The 17,206-nt window shown below is 40.8% G+C and overlaps 2 protein-coding genes across 2 annotated transcripts in view; both read right to left on the bottom strand.

The window, feature by feature from the left end:
* rabgap1l (RAB GTPase activating protein 1-like) overlaps window positions 1-17,206 on the bottom strand; it is a 115,744-nt gene that overhangs the window by 74,185 nt on the left and 24,353 nt on the right. The window lies entirely within an intron of this gene.
* Window positions 328-7,770, bottom strand: gpr52 (G protein-coupled receptor 52). Its single transcript, XM_084355952.1, has one exon. The coding sequence runs from the start codon at window positions 5,940-5,942 to the stop codon at window positions 4,824-4,826; it is 1,119 nt and encodes a 372-aa protein (XP_084212078.1). The 5' UTR covers window positions 5,943-7,770; the 3' UTR covers window positions 328-4,823.

Below are 17,206 nucleotides of genomic sequence, written 5' to 3'. Positions count from 1 at the left end.
ATTATTTATTCACACAAACATGCCTATCTGACACCTGTGATTATTACTTTACACATTCATTATATTTACTGTATATTCAACCATTTTGTAAGTGCACCTATGCTCAGACAGACGTTAGCTAATTGCACTGATCCCATCAAGTCCGGGAATTCAAATTGGCAGCCACACAGTCACAAGCCCACATCTCTATTTTCTTCTCCTACTTAAAATAGGTGCCAAGCAGAGGAAATATGAGGGCGACTCTGGAGAGTTCTGCTGGTTATGATTTGAAGTTGGTGACTGCTGCTAAAGAAACACACACATTTCACAAAAGAAACTACACAGATGTAAATGTCTACTATTTTCACCTTTATTGGGTTGGCAGCAACAACAAAACCATAGCTTTTGACAAAATTTCAAAATAAAAAAATAGATACTGTGTAATTTAACACACTCTGCCTCCTACTCACAACATCAGCAGCCTAGTTGATTTAACACAAATGGGTGTGCCATACCTTTGTCAGAATTAGTCTGATTTTCTTTTTTTGGCTGTACAGCAGGTTAAAAACAGACACACACACACACACTTTATATACAGTATACTCATATACAGTATATTGTGTAAAGGTTTAAACATAACTTAATAAATAAATACATATTACTCTGTAATTTATTAAACTCTTTTTACTAAAAGCCCCGATCAATGCACTTGAAAGTAAGATGATTTGTTTAGACAAGATAACAGTTTTGTTTTTCTACCACTTGGAGAAGCTCGTGGATTTTTGAAACCTTGAGCCAAGACACATAATTCACATAACTCGCTACAAAAAAGCCCACTAAAGGAATGAATATGTGTGCAACTTCTGACCAAATACTGTAATCTCCACTTTAAAGAAATATTCCAACCTTTACATTATATGGTAACAACTGAGCTATCTTATTTTAGGCAATTACAGAATTTTTGCTTTCTCTTGTCTTATATGTTGTTGTTGTTGTCACCACATTGTGAAGATAATACAGCACTAATTCAGAGCTTAAAATGTTCTCTACTACCCCACTGCACTATGCTCCAAAGGAGCACCAAAAACACAAGCTATCAAATTAAAAAAACATTATCATAAGTCTAGTATTTGACACAACTATGCTGTGGTTCCCTACTGTTATTCCTCATGTATGCCAGGTCACAGGGCTATAGAAGGAAATTCACAAGACTTAGACAAATCTGCTGTCTCCTCCTATCTGACAGATATGATGTAGATGTCAGATAGTAGAACATGTACCCACTTGAAGGCAGAAGTCAGATCAACTGTGGAAACCGCTCTGAACTTATCACAAAGTATTTAAAAACTAGATCAAATGACAGTGTTCCTTCAGATGTGTACACAGTCACAAGATATGATCATGTAGCTTGAAAATGTTTTTTAAAAAGTGCACAATAATTACTTCTCAACATCTTGTTTTTTTTTTCACTTTTCCTACAAAATACATGTTTAGGCACGTATACAGAACAATCTGTAATGCATTAAAGCTGCATAAAGCAATATTTTTTTATTCTAACACTGAATCAACTTCTGATTATGTTAAGGGGTGAGGACCTCACTATGAATATACACCCCATACTGCAGCTTTACACAGCTGCTTTTTACCTCATTGATGGTCTTCTTACATGTGCAAACCAACAAAACAAAAACAATGCTGGCACACACAGTGTAAAACATGGGCAGCCACTCCCCAGCACATGAACATTGCAAGTTGACTGTAGGCTACCTGCCTCATGTGAAACTGCAGAGAGCCAAAGTAAACAAGTGGCTGGTAAAGAAAAAAGGAGACAGATATTTTTCTGTTTGTGATGCTGGTTTACCAAACCTTGGCTTGACAACAATATTGTACTTACATTCATCAGGTGGCCAGAGAGACCATGAAATCAAATGCTTGTGTAGCTCTGTTTCTGCTGGATGTGTTAAGTAGTAAATTGATTAGTATCATGCCACTGAAATCAAATGTGCTAAAGACTTATTGTATCAGAGTCTTTCTGGTCCTAGTAGTCAAAAATCACTTCATGCAGCTTTAAAATGAGGAATGACTTACACAGAGTACCGTTAAGCTGCATAGAATGCAGTTACAATATCAATGGACTGGGTTCGCTATGCCACTTTGTCTCTAGCATGGACACTACAAGCAAGGCCTAAACCACAGCTGACACTACTATGACCAAATTGGGAAATCAGTATAAGTCATTGGTTGCAGTATGTGGCTGTATTCATATGAAATGAATTATGCTTTGACACTGATCCAATCATCAAGGGAATGTACAAGGTTAGTTTACTGGAATTACTTTACTAGTGTGCTGTAGCAAAGGATGGGAATCATAACCAAAGGCAGTCTATAGGTTCCTTGACAACACACCATCTGTACTTTTTATATATATCAAAAGCCCAACACAGGGAAACAGTCTTCAGATTGAACCAAGCTGGAATGTAGTACGGTAGTACAATAAAAGAACGAAAGATATATAATATTTTAGCAGAATGGAGGTAACTACCCTTTTCCAAGAAGTAGTCCACAAACAATCCATTCGCCATGACTCCATTTCTATACCGTCACCTGTTGCTTGGGCACAAACTACATGAAAGAAATAAGGGAGAATTCAAAAGCCCAGTCAACAATTCAATGTTCTTTCCCCCCCAGATTTTCATTATGGCTACCAATTAGGTTTGACCCTGTGATAAATGCACACTATTTTACTGTGTTAATTCACAAAAGCATTGAGAAGTCTGCAAGACATTCAGGCCTGTAGTTTGAGAGCAGTAACTTTTCACATTTAGCAGCAACATAACTGGTACAGCTGAAGGAGAGTGGGGCAAATTAAAAGTAATGAGGATTGTCCGGCTAGTAGTTTTAACAAAACAACTACAAGATAAGCTACTGATAGCCTTCGACCTTTATCACAACTAAGCATGTAATTTCAGATCAGTTAAGGTTTAACCTCACAGCGACCTCCAGACGGATCACATCACATTAACCTGAGATCCAGTCTACAGCTGCTGTGAAATAAAATGTACTTTAATCTTTAAGAAAAAAACACTCACAACCAGGTGACATCCTCGGGTCTACACTGCCACTACTGTCATTTCTCTTAACCCACTCACCAAGTTTGTGAGTGCGTTAAAAGCAACGATCAGGAGGTGCATCTAAAAATAATGATATCCTCAAGACAGCTCATTCATGAAATTCTGTTTCTCAAGTAAAATGTTACAATTTAACTTCTCTTTATCATCAAACATTATATGAAATTCATAATTAGATAGTGGCCAATTCTGTTTGTTTACAATCTAGCATTCATGGCCCTCCATATACAGGGAGGGATGTAATATTTATTTGCTTGTTAGAAATGGCTGTCATGAGCGCTCATGCATCAGACTGTTAGCAGAATACTCATAACACAGCCATATCAGGAATGCCCCGCCAATGGTGGGAATCCTGGCGCTGATGGGTCATTTCATAAGCCCAAGGGGGGACCTTGGGAAAAAACACTTTGTGCTGGATAGTTATCTGGTGAAAGCATCACTGCCCTCAATATAGAGGCTTCAGTGTCAACCCGGAACATTTTTTGTCTGTATTCTTGAAATAAGGTCCTTTTGAGTGGGGGTGAGCCATCAATTGGTGACCAACCCATAAACAGCTAATACTTAAATTGGAAACCAAGGGAAGCAGCAAGTCTGTGGAAAATCCTATACAAGTCCTACATTTGGCCATCTACATTATGGATTAGTAACCATGTTAAATCAAGTGATAACTTTATTAATTCTGCTTCTGGGATTTATAGGTTTCAACACTCCTCTTAAAAGTATAGCTAGTTCTACCGTCATTGGTCTAATGCTGTGATGTAGAAGTATGTTTTGCACAACTATCTACACAGTGCTATATTTGAGGATTTAAGATTGCTGTGCATTGTTACATAATGGACCATGTTTTGCAGAATGTCTAAATAAATGCATCCAAATTTCAACCAATTGTTAGATTAGTGATTGGATAATCTCCCTATTAATAGAAAACAATGTGAATGAACACCTGACCAGAACATTAATACATATTTTTTTGCATCTCTATAGTTCACCTGCCCACACCATGTTTACAGACTCAGGAAATATTTCAACAGAAAATACTTAAACAGAAAGGGGCTGCTTATTCTTCAGAAAACAGTCAAGGTCATACATCATCTGTTATTTACTGTATCAGCAGCATAATGGCTGTCGTGTATGTTTGTACAGTTAAAAAGTCAAATATCTATTTCCAGCCTTTAAAAACAGGTTTGTGAGCACAAGTAAGTGTAGGTTATCTTATCTCTGCTAATGACAGTCATAGAAAGCACGGACATCGAATATCAGGTTGATCCATTTCACAACCACTAACAAAATTTAAAAGGCATGAAATAGTGTGGCCACATTTGATGTCTGATGAAATATTTGTGAATCTTTTGGAGTTTTTTCTGACCTGGCTGATGACCTACAATGAAATGTAAAGGCTAAGAACACTAAGGGGAGACTACTATGTTTGTGATCACCAGCTAAGTCAGGTACCATACAATAAAAGCCATCATATCTGACTAAATCTCTGTTTGCACTGATCTCCTTGAAAAGCCTGTAATGCAATAAACCATTGTTTATTGTGACCAAGGCAATGTCACTGATGTCAGCTGACACGCCAATCCAACACAAATTGTTTTCCATTTGGTTAAGCCCCGCCAATTTTGCTGAAAGATTACCAGCTGCTAAACTGGTTTTCGATTAATGTTTCCCATTTGTAGATTCCAGGAGTATCCCTGTCCTGGAACAGTCATCCCTTCAGATGGAGCACGAGTTTGCCCTCTTCCTTGGTTTAGGCTCCCCAAAGTCCCTGTCATCTGCTGCACAGTGGCTGAAGGAGCACATTGTCTGTGAGAGCCTACGCATGCCCAGGCGGAACACACTATTAGACAGGCTATAGATGACACAGTTGCAAAAGCTGTTGCTGATGGCTAGCCAGGTGGTGATGAAGGAGAGGGCAGGGCTATCTAACACATGGGAGCTCTCTAGCAGGAAGTAGATTATGTAGGGTAGCCAAAGCATATAGAAAACACTGGTGATGCGGAAGAGCACCATCGCATAGCGCCGATCTGGTCCATGCCCTCCATGATGCCCCCCGCCACCTCCCTCACCAGCCTCCATCTCCTGGCTGGGGAATCGTGCTCGCCGTTCACTTATCTCCCTGTTGTGCTGCTGGCAAATGCGAAAGATATGGTAATAGGTAAAGCAAACCACAAGTGCAGCAGGTGCATAGAGCAAACACACCACAAAGCCTGTAAAGAGGGCAGAGGTGGGCCAAGAGTGAGCACACCACTCAAAAATGTCCCCATGATAGCCTGGTTTACCCCACCCAAAGAAGGAGGGCAAGAAAACCAGGCTCGAGTAGACCCAGATGAGGGTGATGCAGCCTCGTAGCCGGCATGGCGTCACCAGCTGGTTATAGGACAGTGGTTTAGTAATGGCCAGGTAGCGGTCCACACTGATACAAGCCAAGCAGGCCATTGAAACACTCTTCAAAACAGAGATAACATAGCTGAAGACCTGGCATGTGATAGGCTCCTGGACACCTGCTGGGTAGTGAAGCAGCGACAAGGTGGGCACCAGGCAGCTGAGACCCACCAGAAGGTCAGCATAGGCCATGGTCTGGATGAAGTAGCTGGTAGTGTAGTGGTGTAGCAGAGGGGCACAGTGGAACACGAAGATCACTGTCAGGTTCCCCGCAATAATAAGCACGGTCAGAAGTACAATCACAACAGTCTCCAGGACGCATGTCTCTAGTCCTTCGTTCAGCCCCCAGCCCAAGGGACAGGAGTGGTTGGAGGCCCTGCCAGGAAAGAAGTCTCCGTGGCTGCTGTTGGCAGTAAACACCGGGTCCGTTGTCAGCTCAGACTGGTTCATTGTTCTGGGTGCTATCCAGGTGGGTCAGGTTTATGGTGTGCCACCCATAAGGCAGCTGGCCTGTAATTGGAGAACTGTCTGCCCCCCACCCACTCTACACCGGGTTTCTGCAGCCTCCCTCAGTTAATGGAGCTCAATACTCTCTCTAGCGCACTCACTTTCTCTTTCACCTTACTCTCACATAGCTGGGTCTCAATCAAATGAACACTGACTGGAGAAAAATCAATACAGCCTTTGGGAGGGTAGGACGACCCGTTTAGCTCTCCTTTTCCAATCACTCATGGTTAGTGAAAGTAGTGGGTGGGTAACAGTCAGGAGTATGGGGAAAAAAATGCTGTATTCCTTTGACCTAAAGGAGGGCAGCACTAGTGGTGTGCCCAGCATCTGTCCAAAAGGCGAGTTTCCCTGCTGCTTTGCTTGCCAGTCTGTAGCCTCATCTCCTGATTCTAATGAGGGTTGCCACTGGGAGGCTGAGGGCATAAACTGACCTTACAAGGGCAGAGAGCATAGAAGATGTGAGGGAGGACACCATACGAAGAGGTTAAAGCATGAAGCAAAGCACAATACGCTTCTCTCTTGAAGAATCCTTACAGGAGATCAAAAAAATTAGCAGCACATGGCTCCTATTTCACACAAAGACATCAGATAACATTTAGAGTGCCGTTACCTTTTAAAAAAAACATTTTAGGCAACCATTGCGTATGGGAAGAAAAAAATCTCTTTGAGAGTCTCTCCTGGTGGGTACCAAAGTCTGGAGAAAAAAATTCCATCCATCTCTGTGAAGCAACACTTTAATGCAATCCAAAGTTTCACTGTCCATTGGTGCTAGTGTGTTTACTATGTAACTGCAGGCTTGCCTTATTTTGGTGGTCCTCTGGTCAGTGTCTGGAGCCCATGTATGCCCAGCTATTGTCTGAATCAAAACACAGACACAGGCTAGAACAACATGGGGATCTCCGCAGGAGATAATGTCACAGCTCTCTCAGCACACATGGCGCTTGGGGGCAAATGTGTTTACAAGGCATCCCGAGGCAGAATGAGGTAAAAACAAAGTGCGTCAAAATGTCTAGATGAGTTCTGCCATTAAAGTGATTTGAACTTGAAATCAAAATGTGCAAACTTGCCTCTCAGTGTTTTGGACTGCAAGTCGTGAAAGACAAACAATTGTAAAAGTCCAGTAGCTGATGAAAGTGTTGAATGTTGGACTCCCATGCAGGCAGGTGAAAGGACTCTCTTGGAGCAATGAGAGGCCAGCTGAATAAGTCAGCGCTCCACTCACTCCTCAGCAATCCTGTGGCAAACACTTGCAGAGAGGGGTGTGGGGATCACTCTGCAATCCACTTACATATCCAATAAACTTGTTACTTGCATTTCTGTTGTGACATTCTGAAGCATTGGTGAAGGAGGCTAAGCACCTCCTCCTCAAGTGCTTAATGTAACCGTAGAACTTGCCTTAGTCCTTTGAAATATGCGCTCTGTTTGGTTGTAGAGGTATGGGATCCTACTACTCCTCTCTGTGTTTCTGTCGCCCTGAACAAAACACTGGCAGTGCAACAAAAGATGAATCCACTCTAGCAACATAAAGGAAAGATCAAGTCCCAGTTGGAGTCCCAGTTTCAAGCACTGTCCTCTGCAAACGTCCCCCTTTCAATTCCGTTAAACAAGACAACCAACATATTTAATAAATAAATCCTTAGATCCTGCCACACAGAAAGAGATGAATGCACTGCATCTGTCACAAGCAGCAAGTAAAAAGCAAGAAAAAAAAAGATGACTGCGCTGATGGAAATGACTTAAATCTGCAGCGAGGGAAGCGAGGGGACGAAGAGTCCCTCAGCCCTGGTGCAGTGAGAAGGAGAGATGCTGTGACTGGCTTACACTCCCCTCCCTCCCTCTCCACACTATCTCTCTAGCTTGCACACTCAATCTCTCTCTCTTTCCACACACACACACACAAACCCTCCCTCTTTCTCGTCCTCTCTCCCTCAGCTTCTCGCTCATTGCCCCGCCTCCACCCATCCCAGCTGCACCTGAGGCTCCCTGCCAAATTATTCTGTCTGTCACACTGGCTTTCTCCCAGAGGTAAATTTGGTTAATTTTCCTATTTACATATTGTTTATCTCTCAATGTCTGATTTCTATTAACTAAGAACCCCCCCAACCCGACTTCCTTTCAATCTCTCTTTTACATACATTTAATTTGCCCCACTGTGTTTTAAAAAACCCACATTCATGACATCCTTATTAGTCACTCATTACACTGTCTCTACTTTGGGAATAAGGAAAGACAATGCCTGTTAGGGTCAATTTCTTAAATGTATAGTGTATAATATTTAAGGGATGAAACTCAGCCTTCATAATCCCAAGGGAACCTCTTATAGGCTAGTGACAATGCCCCCCAAAATTTGAGATACTCCTAGCTTTGTAGCTTTGTATCTCAAAAACTAAAGCCCTTTTTGACAGTGAGTCACTAGCCTATTAGATGGCTCATCCCAGTAAAATGAGTCCTCTTCTTTATGTAGCCAGGCTTCAGGTTCATCTGGGTACTTGATTATTTATTTAACCAACAGCGTAGCAAAGCTTTGCTATCGGACAGTTGGGAGAATCTTCTGGCCAGCAGATGATAAAAGAGAATCAGGTGACAGAGAATTGGCTGAGCAGGAAAATGGATGGAAAAAAAGACCAAAAAAACAACAAAACAGTCATGCATTGTGGCTTGAATCTTGCTAAAATAAAACTGAGTCAACCTTGCTAACATTATTTGTTTCTTAACTATCAGGGCTTGTTTGATGTAATAAGGAGTGGCTGGCTGAAAGGTGGATGGAAAATGGCTACTTTGGGAAAAAAACACTACACCTGGCTTCTTCCAGGAAGAGAAGAGTGCTCGGATTATTGAGAGAAAAAAATAAATGTTTGAAAGGAGCAAACCTGACAAGAACTACACCAATCACACTGGAGGTGGGGTTTCACCCTATCAGTCAATAAGGGACCACTATAGCTTGAACATTTGCGGCACTCTGCAATCCTTAATGGAAAAATATAGACATCTTGCCAGCCTACAAAATATGCTTTAAACTGATGGACAGATGAGAACATTATACTATTAACATATTTAAATGTGTCTAAAGTGACAAAACTAAAGAGCCACTCACAGACAACGGCTGAACCTAGACCTGACCGAGTGTCCTTCAGGAAGATGTAATACAGTGTAAGACAATTATACAGGAAAAGGTGGCATTCAGCCAATCCAATTCAAGCCACGGAAATTCCTTACACAGACTTATTGACTTTAAATATGGAGGCATTAGCTGCTGGAATTTCACTTGAAAGAGTTCCTAGTTGCATCTTTGTGTAACTTCAGATAACTTTAGAAAAATGTTTATTTGAGTAATATTCAAAATATAGAATACTCAAAATTTCTGTTTCATGTTTAATTTTTTTCTAACTTGTCAATAATAATATTACAATTAAATCATATCAATAGGAGGGGGGCGTCTGGAACATTCCCACATTTTTTGGAAATGAAAACATCATTCAAGATGTCCAATGTTCAAATATAATTCTAAAATAAATAAAATCGACAAACGACCTCACCCATTGGTCTGAGGTATTATATCCTGACATATACAACTACCTTATTCAATCTCCAGGAAATTTCTGACACCCGTCTTTTTCTGTCATTCCAACACTTTATTCTGCTGTTTTGTTAGCCTGTCCAATGTGACATTATTGTAAAGTAATTACACTGGTGAGAAAGCAGAGCCGCTGTCTACATTTTGATGGCTTTTGTGCTTATTACACGACCTTTACCTACGCGCCAAGAGAATGAGAAAACAGGTCGATTTTAACCCCACTTCGTATGTCACTTAATCCTGTTTAGAAGGTTCATTATTAGAAGGTAGGTCAGCTCAATTTATGGGAATTATTCAGATTAACCGTAATCTCTGTACATGGATGCTAAACCAAACTCCATTCAAATCACCAAGAGTTGAGAGAGCAATTCACAGCCTTGCTAAAGAGTGTATGACACAATACAACATGAGTTATGTCACCATAATGTGAGTTAGCAAAAATGTACATTATGGACAACAATAAATGTTTTTAACAGTACTTAAAGTAATGATCCAACTGTAACAACTGATTAACAAGGTAAAAGCAGCAAAGCAATGTTGTAACTTTAGATGCCAAATGGAAGCCAATGCACTTTGTGGTCTGTAAAATAATGTTTACAAGGCCAAAATTCGACAATAATCCACTTAAGTGCAGTGGAATATACCTTTATGGTGTAATACAATGTGTTTCATACAAGGTGATTGTGAACTGCAGTACAATTAAGTCTGCTACAGAGAAGACAGGCTTTAATTGTCATAGAGACCAAATATATTTCTGTTAATGTGGTAATTCAAGAGACACAGTGTAATGGAAAAATAGAGAGAGGGGTCAGAAAGAGAGGAACTAAAAATAAAAGAGGCAAAGTGAAGGAAGGAGCCAGTCAATGGAGATCTCTCAGCACAGTGCTCTTTACCTTTAGAGGTGGACACTGATGAAAAATACAACCAGAAGGCCGCTGTTAATAATTCATTCTGCTCCAAAACAAAGCCAGCGGGGCCACTTGGAAACAAAGGTGGAGGCTGATTCACCTTTCACTGCTTCCCAGCATCCCACCCTCCTCCACCCCTAGGCTCCTGCTGATTCCACTCTCAACAGCAATGCGTTAGCACAAGTGGGGAGCTTACATTTACATTAAATAGTGTTTAGCTGATGTGCTTCCCCACAGAAACTTACAGTATCATAAGTAAGGAGGTAGGAGGTTCACCATCCTGTTCAAGGACATTTTACCAGGGCAATGTGAGTAAGTAATTAAGTGAGTAAAGTTTATATTTGCAGCATCTTTCTAGAGGAAGCATGACATACTGCTTAATCAATAAAATCCATCGATACAAATGAAAAAAATTACAAACTTCACACTCAAAGATAACAAGAAAACGTCAATACAAGGCCTGTCCAAGGCTATTTAAACAAATTCACATTGCAGACCCTGATGTCTGCAGAAAGGTTATAATAGAACTAAGTTGACGAAGTGACAGGCAGCACTGAGCACCTTTACATGACCACAATAATCCGAAGACTATGCACTTTAGTAATGAAATGATGGAAAAAATGGGTTTACATGGTTTCAGTCATTCTGGTAACTCCAAAAATCAGATACTGATCGGTTTATTAGTGTGCATGTAAACGTGCTCACTGTAAGCCCTGCTCAGATGACATAAGGTCCTGTCTTTACATGATCTGCACAGGTTCCTGGATTGAAACTCACAGAGCAGCAGGTAATAAATGGGAGGGTGAAAAAGAAATTCTCTGCCGCAATGTTGTTGACAACTGCAGTAATTATGTAAATATGTAGATATGTATTGTAATATATATTGCACAATTGAACCAGCTAACTTCCCTAACATCAGAGACATTAGATCATAAGCCTTTGGCTGATGATCAACATGACCAGGAGATGTCTATCATCACACCAATGGTAAGTTTTATGCAACCAAATTGTGTCTGAAGTCTCTCCTGTATTATCAGATTAGTGACTTATTAGATTCTGTGACAGACAGTAGTGTAAAGTGGTTTCTATTTTATTGTTCTTTGGATTAATGTGGCTGACTGGTTAACAAATTGTTGTTTGTTAGGTTGGTTATTGAGGAATTTCATGTTATTTAATTTGCCTGAAGGGCAATATGTAAATGTAGTTGCATCAGTAGCTCTGATCAATGACAACCCTCTTGTCCAAGAGGCAGGGGGTTGGGATATGGAGCGATAGGTGGTTAGTGGGGCAGATTAGAGATGGTTCAGTGCCTGGATACAAACATTCAGCGAGCACCATCAACGGACCAACACTAAACCAGCTTAGCAGGCAGAAGCCAGTATTTATATTTATCAACACTGGGCCAAGCTTTGTCTGGATTCACTGAAGAAGAACCTGAACACTGACAACACTAGTGCTCACTTTACTTGCCTGACATAACTGCATTAGGAATTGAGATATCATAGATAGATGCTTTTTGCCAAAAATGAAATCCTGGTTTCCATGTTGATACTGTGACAATTAAAGCACTCAAACCAGTGAAATCCTGACTGTTGATAGACAGTCTGCCTCTCTTGGCTATTTGGTATCCTGGAGTATAAAGCATGACAGACTAGCATGATAAATACAAGTATAGTAAGCATAGGGGTGGTGATCAGTTGAGGCAAATCATAGAGATTGTGTTATTATATGTCCTTTTACTTCTGTTTCCAACCTTCACATAACCTTGACAGGCAGATCAATTGAGTGTAGAAGCCAACTAGACGGGTATGCTGATTGGATGGATTACTTCAATTGTTTCTTTCTTGGATGATATATTGTAAACAATGCAACATGAGTCATAGCTAGCAACATTGTGGATGAGGTGCTTGTGTCAAAAAAAGGACTAGATTTAAAGCAATGTTCTTCTTGTTTGTTTGACGTAAATGTAGTAATTCATAGGCGGCTATGAGCGCCAGGCCACTTAATTAAAATACCATCACTGTATGTTAAAAATTTGCAGCCACCTCTCCTGTGGACAGCCAAAGAAAAGTTAGTCTTGTCAGGCAGCTATAAATATTGAGCCACTTATTATAATTGTTTGAAGAAGTAACGGTTGTGAGGGCATATTCTTTTACTGGTTAATATAACATAGAAACAGTTGGAAGGGGATTATGTCAACTATAAAGATAGGAGATTGCTTGCGGAATACTGAAGCCACAGTAACAGCTATTATTATCACATTTCACATGACGACGATTTATATTCAAAATACTTAACAGAAAAGAGATCGCTATCATATTCACCTCCAGCACAATGTCAGCTTGTATACTGTGTGTGCTGGGATTGCTGCAGCTGCTGGTAAAGAGGAGCTAAAAGTCAAAGACATGCTGCCAACGGAAATCACCATCTATCATATTCATTTAATCTCACACCACATGGCGGTGAAGACCTGTCTGACCGCTCAGGTTGAGATATTTATATTCATTATTCAGTAGCTCCTATTGTCCTTGCACCATGTAGGTCAGGATGTAATGTGCATGTCTTCTGTCATCTATAAAGACTGAATGCAAACAATACGTGTCTGTACTTTCGCTGGAAATGGATTTTTTCGCCAAAGAAAGACAAATAATTTTCTCAATAAATGCCTTTGTGTAAAATGTAGGTCACGGTTGCATTTTGCATTTTCAACACCGCCAATCCTTTTTATTTATTTTTTTTTTTTAAATGGATAAACTGGATTTGCACAGCCTGCTGAATGTATTATTTACGTGTCACAACTGTATGTTCAGGGGCCTTTTGATTATACAAAATAGTTTTTTCTTCCAGGCTAATGTAGTTTTGAGGTTTTTCTTACTTAAATATATAAATATATTTAAACGACAGCTAGATGAAAATGTTAATGATGTTGTTCATGAAGAGTCATGTCATGTCAGAGTCAGTGAATTGAGTTAGAGGATAAAAGCTGGTGGTACTGGTACTCTTCGGTGAGGAAGAAGCGGCAGAAGCAGAGCAGTACTCTAGCTGTGAGGCTACAGTTGGTATGAGGACTGAGACGTGGAAGTGTTGTGACCAGAGAAGACGCTGCAGGCTGGATCTCCTTAATCCGAGCTGTCATATCAGTGTCAGCATGGCTAGGAGGCTATGCTAATACACACATCATGGACACACACACATTAACACTCACTACTGTATGGTAGCACGATTACAGTGATAACAAACACTTACAATTATTTCACAACTTTGGCATTACTTATCAATTTCGATCTACAATCACAATTATTAGCCTACAGAGGTGACAGATCAGATTTTCCTTTTCCTTTTCCAGATATTGATTTCCTTGAATCTGTGGAAGAAAGGCAGTGTGTCCTTTTGTGGTGCCAACTGGGTTTCTGCTTTGGATATGTGAATGGGAGCTGAAGGGCTGCATTATGGAGACGCACCCACAGAGCCAGGATGGGAGGCTTGCTGTGAATAGACCTATATTGTAAGGGGGGGAGAATGGAAGTGGTGTGGCTTGGCTGTCTTGTGGCCATGCAGTGCAGCTGCTCCCTACAGATACTATGGAGCAGGAAGGGATAGTGGAGAGTGAGTGTGTGCGTGTCTTTGTGTGAGAGGCTGTGACTGACAAGACTTTAGACCCTCAAGGGAATTTTCTTCATCCATGAATGATGGGAGACCTCAAACTAGCGACAGGGCACAAAACTAAGCCAGATGAATTATGTTTATGTATGTGCATAATGTGGATCTGTGCATACATGCATACTGTATTTTCAGCTAGTGGTGAAAACCTTGTATCTCTAAAATGTCAATGTTTGAAGACCTAAGAAAAACAACTTGGTGTTCAGCTTTGATCGCATTGCATGTCCTTCAGCTACACTGAAGGGTTATAAAAGAATTTTTGAGGTCCATGAAGTTTGGCAGAGGTGCAAACATCAACAATAACAAAGTTAAGGATTTGTAGTCCATTGTGCATATCAATGAATATAAACTATTCAAAGCTTCAACACATACTTTAAAAATAATATGAGTCTAATTTAAGAGGTGAGGACAGGAGGGGGGACATCAATGAAAGTCTCCCCCTCCCTCCTGTGAGCGCGTAGGGAGAGTCAAGCTTGCACCCCTTATGGCCTTGAGACCGCATTTGTGAATATGGAGCAGAAGTGCATGGATTTTTGCTCGCAGACACTGTTCTGTACACTTTTATCACCTGCACCCACCTCGTCTTTAAGTGCGCAGGTTTTGAAATCAATCAAGTGCCATAGAGGAACTCTGTTTCTCGCTCTTCATCAGTACTGTGCCCCTTTTTTGGTGCAGCCAACATAACATCTCCTTCCTCAAAAACAAAACAAAACAACAAAGCATTTGAATGCTGATTTGGAGTAGCTTTAAAGCATACGGGTCAGCCCTAAATCCAAGAACTACTTTCCAATGATTTTATTGAGTAAAGTGCATCGGATTGTGTAGCATCATCAAATTATTTTTTTAACAGACTCTTATTTATAGAGAAACAAGCGCTCTTCTGTCCATACAGTTTAATGTTAAGAACTTCCTATTAGTATCTTTTGCATTCTCACGTTCAACCACAAAAACCTATCCAGATGAGCTCACTATTTGGTAGAGCGATTTGATTTTTATTTGAAATTCAAACTACATGTAGGTGTACACATACATTCCAGCCAGTGGTGATTACAGTGGTTGCCAGAAGGTTGAAAATCTCACAGGTGAAACTGAAAAGGTGGTTGTTAATAAGAAGCTGGCCACCTACCCGGGTTCCAATTATGCAAATATGAAGCACTTAATGAACTGAAGCAGAAGTTAAGAGACAAAGGCGAAAGGAGACACAAAATTGTCATGGAGACAACTTCAAGCAGGGAGAAGTCCAAAGACCCTTGCAGTTACCATGGCAGCCTATCTTATGTACATTGTACTCCATGTATCTGTATGTGGGTTATCAGGCGTGGGTGTAGTGTATTATTCCAGCCTGGCTGCATGGCTGATACTACCTTTGATTGTACACCGACGTTAAATGTCATCACTAAGCCGGCGCCTGGCTTGAACATGATTCAACATCAAAATGTAAAGCACCTGGCAGCCCTGCTTTACTCTGATGGTAGATTTTATAACACAAATGAAACTGAGCTGGTTTCAGAAATTTGTGGGAATTTCAGTTCCATTTACAAATATTAGGACTTTCTAATTTTTTCACCCACATAATAATTCAGCTTGCAGGAAAAGTTGTGCTGGTCGCAACCATGTGCCTCTGGAAAGAATCAGACTAATATTTTTGGCTTGGTTGGCTTAGCAGTGACAGGAGTGCTAACCGACTGACGCGTAGGCTCCGATTCAACATCATATATACATTATTGGTATTATTCAACCTTTTACAGCCAGCAATGCAAATTTGGTGTCAGCTTTTCAACAGCCAGCATTCACAAGAACTTGCTTTCTCTAGTTAGTACACAATCTCTTACCCCGCTCACACACATTCTTTTAGCCAGAGAGAATATCGGGATATTAGACAGATAATGGTGGGATATTGTACAAAATCACTGAAAAGAAAAGTTTGAGAGAAAAATATCAATGCCTTTGGAAGACCTTGAGATTTATACACTATAGGGCTTTGTATGGCTTGCTTTGGTGAGATCACTGTTTAGGCTTCTGGTTACAGCAGTGTACCTGTGGAGAGATGCTGACCTCTGTTAATACACTAGCTGCGCTGCTGGTGAGATTGGTCTTTGGAAAGGCAGGCCTGGAAATTGCTGGCTGGGCTTTATAAAGCTGTGGGTTCAAGCGGGCAGTACACCTTGGGCTTGTTCGGCTCTAGGGAGACGAAAAGGTTGTTCAAATGTCACTAGCAACCCCCCAGCCCAGACCCCAAACACAGTCCTGCGCCAGCCAAGAGAGGAGTTATTTGTGAATGTCTCAGATGCCCTAAGGGCATGGTGTGTGTGACAGAGTGTGTATTTGTGAGTGTGTGTGATGACTGTAAATGAGAGCAGTACAACACTGAACACGACACTTGCGATCTCTGATATCAAGCTAGACAGCCACGGGCCACATGCCGCTAAGTGCTCAGTAAGTTGGTCTAACCCAGTGGTTACTGGGCATCTGACCCCTCAAGAGGTCACAAATTCCAGAAAAACAACCATCCATCTACTGGAGTCTAAATTCAAAGGGTAACAATGAATAGGGTGCTAAATTAGTACAAGTGGAAGAAGCAGTCTATTTAAATTAGACAGGGACCAGAATAAAGTAGATGGTTAAGTCTGTGTGTACATCTGTACAAAAGCCTAATTTCCATGCAAATATAAAATAAAATAAAATAAAAAAAATCACCTTTGAGGTTACAGAGCCTGTATGCTGAAGCTAATTTGAATTCAATTCAGTTCAATCACAAAGTACAATAACAAAACATAATCTGTTTTCGATATATAGCTTTAGGACTAGAAACCACAAATGGTTCAACACCAATCAGCTGTGGGGTCACTAACATAATGCCCGTCCAGAACCCCTGGTGATACCCAGTGCTGATTTACGACACTGATACCCCTTCCATAAGGGCGACAGTCCAATTACTTAAAATTCAATCAGCATTAACGTCGTCACTGAGCCTAGACAACAGACATTAATAAGCTCCACATCGCCCTCGCTGATGCTGTCATTTGCCTCTCTTCCTCCTTTCCCTCCCTCCTCCATCTTCCCCC

This window comes from Pagrus pagrus, assembly GCF_965226575.1.
Source record: "Pagrus pagrus genome assembly, chromosome: 6".
Classification (NCBI taxonomy): Eukaryota; Metazoa; Chordata; class Actinopteri; order Spariformes; family Sparidae; genus Pagrus; species Pagrus pagrus.
This window is presented reverse-complemented; position numbering and strand designations above follow the sequence as displayed.